At 42.8% G+C, this 11,776-nt stretch overlaps 1 protein-coding gene and 1 long non-coding RNA gene across 3 annotated transcripts in view; one reads left to right on the forward strand and one right to left on the reverse strand.

Annotated features, from left to right (window-relative positions):
* Positions 1-1,625: 1,625 nt before the first annotated feature.
* Positions 1,626-8,859, reverse strand: Lgalsl (galectin like). Its single transcript, XM_046422940.2, has 5 exons — positions 8,707-8,859; positions 7,842-7,913; positions 7,591-7,679; positions 6,767-6,944; positions 1,626-4,760 (listed from the first exon to the last, which is right to left on the reverse strand). The coding sequence occupies exons 1-5, from the start codon at positions 8,740-8,742 to the stop codon at positions 4,617-4,619; spliced, it is 519 nt and encodes a 172-aa protein (XP_046278896.1). The 5' UTR covers positions 8,743-8,859; the 3' UTR covers positions 1,626-4,616.
* A 485-nt stretch (positions 8,860-9,344) lies between these two features.
* LOC124078209 (uncharacterized) overlaps positions 9,345-11,776 on the forward strand; it is a 32,057-nt gene continuing 29,625 nt past the window's right edge. The window contains exons 1-2 of one of the 2 annotated variants that reach the window (XR_009224934.1): positions 9,345-9,503; positions 11,636-11,703. This is a non-coding gene — a long non-coding RNA (uncharacterized LOC124078209). The remainder of the gene's footprint in view (positions 9,504-11,635; positions 11,704-11,776) is intronic. The other variant, XR_006846839.2, reaches the window with a different exon arrangement.

Consider the following 11,776-nt stretch of genomic DNA (forward strand, 5'->3'; position numbering starts at 1 on the left):
AATAAATACCTGTTGAATGAATGGAGGCCCTCAGGGTTTGTGGCACTCAGAGGCTCTAATTACGGATCTCTTCCAGACCATCTAATTCAAAATGCTATCATAAAACAACTATAATGTCATATCCTCCAAAATACCTTCTTAGCTGGGTTATGGGGGAAGGGGGAGCTCTCCTATCTCTTCTGAACAGTCTTAGCAAATTGTCTTCACCTTAACAGGCCTCTCCTTGCCTGCACTGAACTACAAAAGCTGTGTCATAGAAAGCAGCAAACCAGCCTCCATAGCTCTGCCACCTTTAAAGAAAGGAAAAAAGAAAAATAAAAGGGGGGGGGAGAGGTACTAATAAAACTAATTAAGACAAATCAGAACCTAGATTCAGCATGACTTTGTCATCTATTGATAACTGAATAACTGAAGCTGGGCAAACTTCTATAAATCATCCTCTATGTTTGTAGATTGCATAGCCAAAGGATCAAATTTCTTCTATAATCATTCAAACCACAGGAAAGAGAAGGCAAATACAATCCTGCTATTTTATATATATACTGTGCTAAGACTATATTTAATGATGTATTATATTAACAACTTTCTGTATCCTTCAATAGGTGAAAAGATAAAGAAATGGTGGCACATCTACCCAAGGGAATACTACACAGCAATATAAAGGAAAAACTATTGACACATATTACATCAATGCATATGCACTTACGTATTATTGCAAATGCATTATGTAAATTAAAAGCCAACCTCAAGAAGTTACAGATATGTGACTATTTTTTATAACATTCAGGAAAATTAAAAACTATAGGGTGGGAGAATAATTCCTTAGTTGCCTGATCAAAGTTAGAAGGTGGGAGATTAATTAACTACAAAGGGATAGCACAAAGGAATTGGGGGAACGATGCAATGATTCTGTTTCCTGATAAAATGGGAGTTCCGGTCTCAATGTGTTAAAATACCTAGAACTATCCACCAACATAAGTAAATTTACTGCATGTAAATTGTTTTTAGAAAGTACATGTATGAAGACATGAATTGATGTGAACATACTTTGTATACAACCAGAGATATGAAAAATTGTGCTGTATGTGTAATAAGAATTGTAATGCATTCTGCTGTCATTTATTTTTTAAAAATCAATTAAAAATTTTTAAAAAAGTATAAGAAAGAACTCACTGCTGGGTGCATTGGCACATGCGTATAATTCCAGAGTGTCAGGAGATAGAGACAGGAGATTGCAAGTTTGAGGCCAGCCTCAGCAATCTAGTCAGGCCCTAAACTACTTAGCAAGACCCTATCTTAGGAGAGAGAGAGAGAGAGAGAGAGAGAGAGAGAGAAGCTAAGTAGCAGAGTACTCCTAGGTTCAATCTCTAGTACTGCAAAACATAAATAAATAAAAAAATAAGCACCCACTTAATCCACAATATAAGCTCATTCAGGCTCTGGGGGCCCCCTGAGTCACTTTCTCTTCCTTAATCAATGTGAGAAACACAAGACAAAGTGGTTTGGAGTGTGTGTGTGTGTGTGTGTGTGTGTGAAAGAGAGGGGTGCTGCACCTCAGGGTCTAAGCTAAGTGCTAAGTACGATTTAACTGGGACCAAATGTAGCATGTAATAAACTGGAAAACATTTTGTAGAAAACTCCTTTATTATAGTGCAAATAACTTTCAGCAGTGACATAATGTAACAATACATATAGCAACATTTTACACCACGCAGTAAATAAGAAAGTGTTTCTTTGAAAATATGTCATCACAGGAACATTTTTCCTACCTTAATGCTGGAAAATGCCAAGGCTGCTTCTCTCAAGGCAACAGGGCTCATGCCCTCTTTTTGGATATTTTCTTTTAAAGACAAATGGAAAGACTTGCCATTTAGCAAATAAATCATCAATCCTAAGAGTGATCTCTTAGGAGGGTCTGAACTGAGGCTGGTAAGATTTGAAATGGGGTTTCAAAATTTATAAAAATAATTTAAAAACAATTCTGGGACCACCCAGAGAGCAGAAATCACTTCCATTAGGTTTTAAGTAGATATACATTTTCACTTTAATTTTGCTGCAGAAACAGATTGTCTAAAGCCTGCCTTTTATTTCCCCAGAGCCTGATTGTTATTCCTTGGTTTGGGTTATTGCAAAACTAGGGCTCTGGTCAGAAATATCTCCTTACATACGCAAATACTTTCCTGTGAAGCTTTAAATTGCACTTTCAATCCTGAAATTCCCACCTTAGACCTCACAGGCAGAGGAGAGGGTGTGAACATGTTCCAGTTTCCAGCTAACCATTAGGATGGCGGGATTAGCCCTGTACTCATTTAGCTATACCTAAATCAAGTCATCACATCACTGAGATTAATCCCAGTAGATTTATCCAAGAAGTTCCCATTGACCTCATAGGAAAAGGAAGGGTTAACACGCATTTTCACACTAAGCTGCCTAAGGGCTTGGTTGCTAATGAGTTAGCTGATAGGCAGAGAGAACACAGCCACTTCTAATCAGTTATACTCCCTGCTCCTCTGGTTTCTGCTGAATTATGCAGTGGGTAGGAAAAGTTGACCACTCAAAAGCATCCTCCCCTGGGATTGTCCAGCATAAGTTGGATCAAAATCCCTACAAAAATATTTCAGGGTGCCCTCTAAGTCTCTCTATAGATACTCCTTAAAAATGGCTTTATAAGCCATGAGAAGTTAATCAAAGGCCTGAAAATACCTGGAGCCACCCGAACAGCTCTCCTGGCTGAATATGGCTAAGTCAGCTGGTACATAAAGCTTTTTAATGTGCAGCCAGTGTTGTTGGATAAAATATCTTCTATAACACCATAGAACTGTGCTAAACAGTTTCAAAGTTGAGAAAAATCCAAATATATCACCTATAAAAATTCACGATTTTAGTTTGCTTTGTTTATCTTAGACTTTGGTACTGAAACACTGTCTACCTTTTCAGCACGTGAAAAATGACATAGCCACTTCCGTGCCTCTGCATGTCGTGTAAAAAAAAACAAACTCAAAAGCCAAGCAGGACAAGGACGTGTCATAACAAGACGCAGTATGCTGTACAAACAAAACCTAAATTATATATAAATATACCCCCACCCCAGCACCCCTTTCTTCCCCCACTACCTGGCCAAAGCAATGCCAAGGGTCCTTCTCTCCAGAGCCAATGCACCTTGTGAGGTTCAGCATCCAACCATCCCTGGCCCTGTGGTGGCATTTGCAGTCTGCAGCCTCCTGCTGGAGCTGCTCCCAGGCTTGATCAGTTTTGCAAGCGCAGGGCAACTCCTAAGGCTTCACTGGAAGCACTCACAGTATTGGCTGGACTCAAAGACCTGGAGTCCTGGGAGTTAACCTTTCAGATAAATTAACTGGATTCTTTCCTAATCTGGATTCCATCTTATCCTACTATCTCCTCCAAGTCACTAGCTCCTCCCAGCCACAGAGCCAACACAGTAGGAAGCATCTTCTACTCTGAAGCTCCAAAGGCATTGCTTTGGGATACTGGTGAGGGTCATATAAGAAAAGTTATATAATGAGCTAACAGCTTAAGTTGACATAAATTATTTCCAAGTAGGTCATTCGGGGCCATTTGTCTGCTTTACACTACACTCCAAAATCATTTTCATATACTTTTAAAAGTTTATGTAATAATCATTCAAAAATTATCTATGCAATCCCCCTCTCTTGTATCTTCAATGAATTTAATAACAACTTAATGAGCTATTATGTAAAGCTAGGGAGAAGTATTTAATTAGTCTTAAGGAAGCCAATAGTGTGCTAATTCAGTTAGGAGAAAAAGCAATATAAATAGAATTTTACATAATCGACAACATGAATAGCAATTTTATCAAAATGTTGCAAATTTTTTTCCCAAAAGCACTTATGACAATTTATATTAAGAGATCCTATGTTCAGGAGTATGGAGGATACAACCCAACTCTTTAAGATATAAATTCACCTGTTTTATGATTGTAATACGTAATTTCCCCTCTCAGACCCAAGATATTTGTACATTCGAAAGTTCATAATTCGCTGTTCTTGAGACATTGCTCATTCTGTAATACATACATTGAATATAAATAAATAACTACAAGAAAGCTTCAAAAATCTGAACTGACATTATGCTGTGCAAAAAAAGGAAGAAAGAAAAAATAATAAATCTTGAGCAACCTACATTCTATGTAAATACCCTGACTAAAATGTTGGTTGTGCTACACAATTCTACTTCAGTGCAGAAAAGTGTTGATTTCGGTGTACCGTTGTTGTTTTTGATGTCTTTAGCACTTTGTTTCTAAACATCACCTTGCTTTGAAATGACAAATAATTTGCTATCCAATCACAAATCATCACAAATCCATTTTAGTTTTGTCTGAATAAATCCAGCATACATGTATTACTTCGTTTTGGGAATAATGGCTCGGTGTCTTTGTCCGACAGCTTTCTTCCTATGGGCAAACCATAGTTGAAGTTGTCATTTTGGGTTTAAACTGCACAGAAAGAAGAGACAGTGAAGCTTGCCTTTTGTTTTCTTTGTAAGTCTCCAGATCTTGCTGGGACATTTATTCCAGACCGACAGTCATATGGTTGTGGCACCTGATCCTATTTGAAATAGAAGTGGTTTAAATGCTGTCAGCCAAGTTTGGTGATCTGGAGGTCCCCATTTATCTTTATGGTGTCAATCGCAGATAACGTTTGAATGCGATGGTAAAAATCAAAGAGTTGATGTCCATCCACAAACACTCTGAAACGTGGGTGCTCACAAAGAATTTCCACCTGGAAGAAACAAAGTAATAATCTGAATTCACAATTTCAACAAAGCCTGCAAGGGAAGACAAACAAACATAACTTTATTTTAGAGGAAAAAAATGGCAACATCTTCAGTGATTCTCAAATATCAGAATGCACTGGAAAGAACCATAGAGGGGGTTAGTTAGAACAAATTGCAGGCCTTCACTCTCCAAATTCCCAATTCAGAAGGACTAGGGTGAGGCCTAAAAATTGACATTTCTACCAAGTTCCAAGGTAACAGTGATAAGGCTGAAACAGGGAACATACTTTGAGAACCACTACTCTACACTATTCAATATCCTTTAAAGGTTTTAAATTGCTCAGGCTTCGACATTTGTCTCTGCACCCCAGAAGTCAGTAACTAGCATAGATTAAGTTACATGGCATTTAATATCTCCATTACTATCCCCCAAACCCACTTTTAGAGGAGCCCCTCACAAGGCCAAACTGGTACCCATTACTATCATGTAATAATAGTCTAGACACTCAAACATGGTAACACTAAAGCAGAGAGAAGGTTATATAGTAATTACCTACAATGTGTAATTAACAAAGCTTTGTAAGCCAAACAGAAATACAAATTCCACATGGTAAAAAAAAGCTTTGTCTTCTCCTTTTTCTTAACATAAGTAATTCGCCATAAGTTTAATTATTGGTTCTGTGCTATGATGTATTTATTAAAAGCTCTGGTATTCACCATTGCAAGGGGAGACTCCATATGTGATATTAGTCACATTTAATTCATATTATTATTAAACTTGTATTACCAAGAAGGGTCTATTTCACTTTAATTTTGTTGTTGGGGAGCATTATATCCCTACTAGAAGTTCTGGTTGATCATACTCATGAGTGTGAAGATTCATCATTAGGAAACTTATAACAATCAAGAGGAGCCTAAGAGGACAAAACCATCCTACAGAAGAGGGTGGAGTGCCTTCCCCAGTCTAGGATTAGAAAGGCAATGATTTTAATTCTATCACAGATATGAAAGTCCTGGCTTCTTACTTCCCACCCAGTCTATAAAGCCTTTGAAAATTTCTAGATGAAGAGCAACATGTTAAAGGTTGATCAGGCAAATGGGAGTTTTTAATGAAGCTGCCATTATTGGGATGTGTGTGAACAAGATCTGATGAAGGAACTTCATCACTGCACGAAGTCTTTTTCTCCACATTACTGACATGCATCTCTTATTTGGCATTGTCCTTTCTAGAGGAAGGTACTGCTAATGCTGCTTGATTAGGTGGCAAGTTTGGGTTGTGTTTCCTGCCCACTAGATAGTGGGGAGCAAATCTATATTCTTCCAGGCCCAAGGGAAGAAATCTGTCAGCCACACAGCCTGTGACCATGAAATAGACAGAGGCTTGATTAATGCAGAGGGGGAAACAAGGACACGGACATGGCTTCATTAGCAAAGGAAACAAGAGAACATAAATGATAACCACCAAATTCTTTAAAATGTCTTAATGAATAAGGTTTCAAACTACTTAAAGGCTAAGGGAAAAAATGAGGAAAATTCTGGATACTTATTAATATGTATTAATCAGATATTTTGGGGCAGATATTTATTATATGCCTAACACTATGTTGGGTACTATATACAAAAGTATTTGCTAAATTAATACTTACCATAGTAGCTAAGTGTAGTAGTAGGTTTTTTCCCTTAACAATCTGAGTATGTAAATATGGGTGTAATAACTAAATATATGGGCTGAATAGAGAGATCCAAGTGCTACTCTGGGAGCATTAATTTCTATCAGCAAACAGAGCTCTTTTGATTCCTTTTCTTTTCCTTTTTTCATTTTATATATATATATATATATATATATATATATATATATATATATTTATATTTATTTATTTATTTTTAACCATTGGGTGACAAATTTCCTGGACATGCAGAAATTCTGGCTACTTCAATATTCTTGGCACACATGAGATTAGAACACCACCACCCTGCCAGTGGTTGTAGCTGAGGCGCTTGAGATACTTACCCTGAATGGCTGGTCTGGGATGAATGGAAAGTAAGGGATGGCTGATTGTTCTTCACCCCTTTCTCCAGATATACAAGAATTTCTAAGTAGCTGTCGGTCTGTGAACACAGCTTTGAGTTCAATTGCCACGTCAGCAGGAGGATCTTCAGAGTCACCACAGGTCAAGCTGATAGCAAAGCTGAAAACAAAGTGGTTTCATTTATTTGGGGCTGGATATTATAAAATGATCCAAGTTCTCCTCCTCTGGGTTTGTCTGTTTTTAATGGGCAACTACTCTTTTCATAAGAGATTAGACTATGGTGAAGAAGGACTACACTCAAACCAATTAATTTTGTTACCTAAAGTAGACTCTGGAGAAAACTTTGGTGGATGACTGAAATTACAAAAATCAAATACTAAATACCCTAAGCCACTCACACATCAGTGTATTAATCCATCAAAATTCTCAAAAACAGTCCCAGCAGTTGACTAGGGGAAATAATATCTTGTCAAGTTTGGTTCTTATTTATACTAATAGTTCTTGCTCCAAGCACCATGTTTCAAAACCATAAAAAAGGAGGAAAAATCCTTTGGCCTTTCTAAGGGTCAAAGAGAAAATGTGGGTCTATATTTATCATCTCTGATATAAATAGCTGTCTGGAGAAATGATGGCTGGGATTCATACACATTCTTTTCATGGGAACATGGTACTTTCTTGGCACTCCCAACTAGCAACACTGTCCACAAGGAGAGGAAGAAGAGGAAACTAAACCACAACAGGAGTGGGCAGGGCCCTGCCACTGCCTGATAGTTCTGCTGGTGAAGAGGACTCTGTCTTGACTTACCTTTCTGGGTTGAGATCTACAATGCCCATCACTAACACCTTCTTTCCTGGTCTCATGCCACCTTTAATGTGCCCACAAAATGGAACTATCTGCAAAGGAGGAGAGGAGAAACAGGAACTTTACAGGCTGTTAGAGAAGAGCCAAGCCCTCAGATCCTGAGAACCTGACCTAATAGAAAATGCAAGGAAAATGCAATTAAGAAAGGAAGGGGGTACAGGCAGAGACACGGAAAATAGAACAAAACCATTTACCAGTCGTGGGAAGTACACGTCTGCTTGAACCGGAGAGCCCAAGGAGTTGTTTAAATGCCCATCATCTAGTTTCTAAAAATAGAAGCATACAGATTGGCTTTCCACAGACCCTTTTTTTCTTAGAAGATGGGGGTGGGGGCACCTACAGAAATCTAGCAGAATCCAGCAGTCCTCCATAGACACACAAGCAGTGTCTGCAGATGATGCCTCTTTATAGCCCATTAATAACCGCATAAACCCTCAGAACAAAACCCATCCTTTCTGTCCGGTAGCTAAGACTCCAAACATCCCCAGACCCCTTCAAATCCAGATCAAATTCAAGGTCGGGGCCCACCAGGGAGCCAGAACCTGGTGCAGGGGAAGGGCAGGCCCTCTCCAACCACAAACGTTTTTGGAACCGCTGTCTGGCAGGCCTGTCCTCGGGGACGTGGCTGAAGTGGAGTGGCAGTGCTCAACTTGTCTCTGGAGCCCGGGGAGAGGACCCATTTTCAAGGGGGAATCCCGGGGACGTCTGGAGCCGGTCGCGGGGCGCGCGCCCCGACACACTCACCCTCGCGCACACTCACACGTGCAAAAGTGCACACACCTGGTCGGCGGTTGTACAGACACCGAACCGGCTGTCGGGCACCTCAACCCTGCAATCTCCCCCAAACCCTCCCCCAGTCCAGCGCCCTCTGTCCGGGAAAGCTCCTTCTGGCCGGAGTGCACGGCCGGCTCCTGCTAACAGGTACCCGGCGCCTTCCCACGCGGGGGACGCGGGGCTGGGCCTGCAGCTTCTATCCGCCCCAGCTCCGGCTGGAGCAGGCGGCAGCGGCATGCGGGGCGGCGGGAAGGGGGCGCCTCGCGTGCACCCCGCCACACTCACCACCACGGCATCACTGTCGGCCACCGATCCCGCCATGTTCTTGCACTGCGCAGTGGGGTACACCGCTGGCGGCCAGGCAGCGGGGGTCGCGGGACGCTGCGCGCGGGCGGGGATCCCGGGCCGGTCCTGCGCTGAGTGGGGGCGCGGGTCCGAGGCTGGCGCGGGCGCGCAGACACTCGCGGGAGCGCGCGCGCGCACGCCCGGGGGCCCGGCGCCGACCCGGCAGGCAGGGCCCTAGAGCAGGGGGAGGGGAGGGAGAGGCGGCGCGGGCCAGGAGGTCTAAGGTGGCCGCTGCTGTTGGGACCTGGACTGCGGCTGGCGAGTCGCGGTTGGCGCTGCTGCCGTTGCCGGTGCCGGTGCCCAAGAAAGAAAGGTGGCGAAGGCCGCGCCGTGCAGGTCCTGGGTGGCATTTAAAGGCCACCGGCCCCGCTCGGGAACCGGGAACAGGGCGGGGACCCGGCTGGGCTGCCGCGGCTTGCTCAGCTTGCCCTGCCCCTCGGTCATTGGACAGTGGCGGGAGGCCGGGGCAGGAGGGACGGGCCAGTCCAGGTCGGGGCGTGCGGGAGGGTGGGGCCCGTGTCGGCGATCCGGGGCGGGAAGGTGGGTGGGGCTGGGGGACTGGGAAAGGGAGGGCCGGGACCTGCCAGGTGACAGGTGCTTAGGACACCCCTGCCGCTCCCGTCCTGCCTTCTAATCACTAACCCCCCTTGCTACTGCCGCATCCTGGGGGCCGGTGAGATGGTGAGAGGCGAGGTCGAGGGAAGATCGGGGAGAAGGGGAGCATCCCAGAGCGGGAGGTCAGTTTGATTTCTTTCAGAGATTGCCAATCAAGTGAGAGAAAGATTCATTGGGCTGTCTAGGGTAGAAAGAGAACGAAAGATCTCAAGGCTTGCAGAAGTAAATATTTGACCCTAAAGAAAGAGGCAAGGAGACCTCAAGGTAGGGTGTTTTCTGTCCCGTGGGGCCAGACACCGGCTAGGCCTCGTTTCCCTGTGGAAACATGGGCGGTCTGGGCGGTCCCTTGAGGCTCTTTCCAGCAGGCCTCTGGCTAAGTCGTTGCAAATACAACTGGACTCCGAGACCCCCTCAGAGAGCCTCCACAGGGCCCTGTTTTGTTTTTTTTAAAACAAATCAGTTGCCCAGTTTGGGGGTTGTAAATTTCTCTCTGAAAATCTCTAACGACCTTTGTGGAGTAATTCCTAGGAGATACACCCCTCTTTTATTCTACAGCACAAATTCCAAATGGCATTTCCACATCAGGATGGTTATGTAACTTCTCAGATAAAGCTGTATTGACGTACCCTTTATTAGGTGACGTCTTGGCTTACACATTCCATTGTATGAATCACTGGGGTGTTCTACACTAATAAGCAGGGAACATATGTGACCTACTGCAGTCCCAGAGGACCTCAGAAGCTCCCTTCCAGCCACTGCTACTGGCTGCATGGCCCAAAACATCACTGCAGCTTTGTGTCTTAGTTTTCCTTTTATGGACCAGAGCTAATCAGGTAATCTCAGTTGCACAGTAAGAATTACCTGCACACACCTGTAAGCCACAGTCCTTTGTGGAAGTGGTTCCCTCATTAGAGGCTGAAGTGCAGTTGTAGCTCACATTTTTACTCCTGTTTAACAGTCTTAGCTCAAATCACACCTATTATTCTAAAATTGTAGGCAGTTAAAGGAAGCTTGATGTTTGAAAGTACTTTGATATATCTCAATTTCTAAGAGTCTGGAATAGGGGAAAGAACATTAAAGTTGCTCTTTGTCAATAGCTAAGCATACATCTTGGTGATTAAAGAGCTGGTGCTTTGGGTTCAAATCCTTCCTCTACTATTGACTAGCTGGGTGATTACATGAGTTACTTCATCTGTATCTTCTCTGGACCTTAGTTTCTTCACCAGAGATGATGATGATGATGATGATGATGACAACTAGGATGATAATGCCTATCTTGGGTTAGCTGTGATGATTAAGTAAATTGGTTCCATAACCTTCTTTAAAATAGCACCCGGCACATTGTAAGCACTTACTCTACCAAAGTTCAGGCAGATGGCAAGCACTGGGGTTCGCAGAGACTTTTTTGTCAAGGTTAAATTCCAGTGAGGAAAGGCAAACAATGGACAAATATGTAATATGTCAGGTGGGGAAAATGTTAGGAAAAAATAATACGACAGGTAAGGAGGGCGAGAGAAGTAGCATGATGCTGTTTAAGTAGGGTGGTCAGGGAACCATCTCTGATAAAGTGACATTTGAGAAAATCCCTGAAGAAAGGAAGGGAGGGAGGGAGTCATCTGGACCTCTGGAGGAAAAGGTTGCTGGCAGAGGGAACTGCAAGGGTGATGTCCCCAAGGTGGAGTGAATGGAGAAAACATTGGGGCAAGGGTCCAGAGGCTGGTGGGTAGTTAGGTGTAGATAGGCCTTGGGAACTGTGGTGAGGACTGGCTTTTACTGTAGGGAGATGGGAAGACATCAGAAGCTGTGTAGAAAAGAGGGACAGTTTGCCTTCTGTTGTAGATGCCTCCCTCTGGCTGCTGTGTGAAGTGACCTTTGGGGAAAAGGTATTATATAGGAGAGAGGGGAAAACAGGATTTAGGTCACTCCTGCACCATTCCAAGGAAGAGGTAATGGTGGTTTAGACATAGTAGAAATGCTAAAGATGTGAGGACACTGTGGGCCCTTGATAAGTCCTACTTGTCATAGAGAATCAATAGTTCATACCCCTTATGGGTCTCAGTTTCCTTACTTGCAAGATTAAGGGGGTGAGCTCATTCACCATTCCCTTTCAGCTCTTTGAAAGTTCTTCTGAAAACCTGTGTAAATGCCGACTAAATTTTAATGGGTTTGAGAGTAGGTGCTAATGAATGAAAGTAATCTTGGGTAATAAGTAGTTTTGTAAGGTGAAGAATAACCCTCTGATTTGTTTTGTTAGTGAAGGTGAAGATACTTGGATTGTTGAAGATGATTTTCTTACACTTAAGGAATGTAAAGAATAGCAAGGTACTGAACCTTCCCAGAATATCCAGAATATTTTAACATGGAAAATTGTCTTTTATTCTAAAAATGCTTGATT

The sequence above is a fragment of the Marmota monax genome, unplaced genomic scaffold (genome assembly GCF_021218885.2).
Source record: "Marmota monax isolate L192 unplaced genomic scaffold, Marmota_monax_Labrador192_F-V1.1 WCK01_AAM20220418_F8-fsc00015, whole genome shotgun sequence".
Lineage (NCBI taxonomy): Eukaryota > Metazoa > Chordata > Mammalia > Rodentia > Sciuridae > Marmota > Marmota monax.

Coding starts and splice junctions, on each gene's coding strand:
- Lgalsl (XM_046422940.2), bottom strand. CDS start 8,742: ATGGCGGGATCGGTGGCCGACAGTGATGCCGTGGTG. Junction 7,914..8,706: donor CCGACAGTGATGCCGTGGTG/GTGAGTGTGGCG, acceptor TTCTATTTTTAG/AAACTAGATGATGGGCATTT. Junction 6,945..7,590: donor GTAGATCTCAACCCAGAAAG/GTAAGTCAAGAC, acceptor CTTTGTTTTCAG/CTTTGCTATCAGCTTGACCT.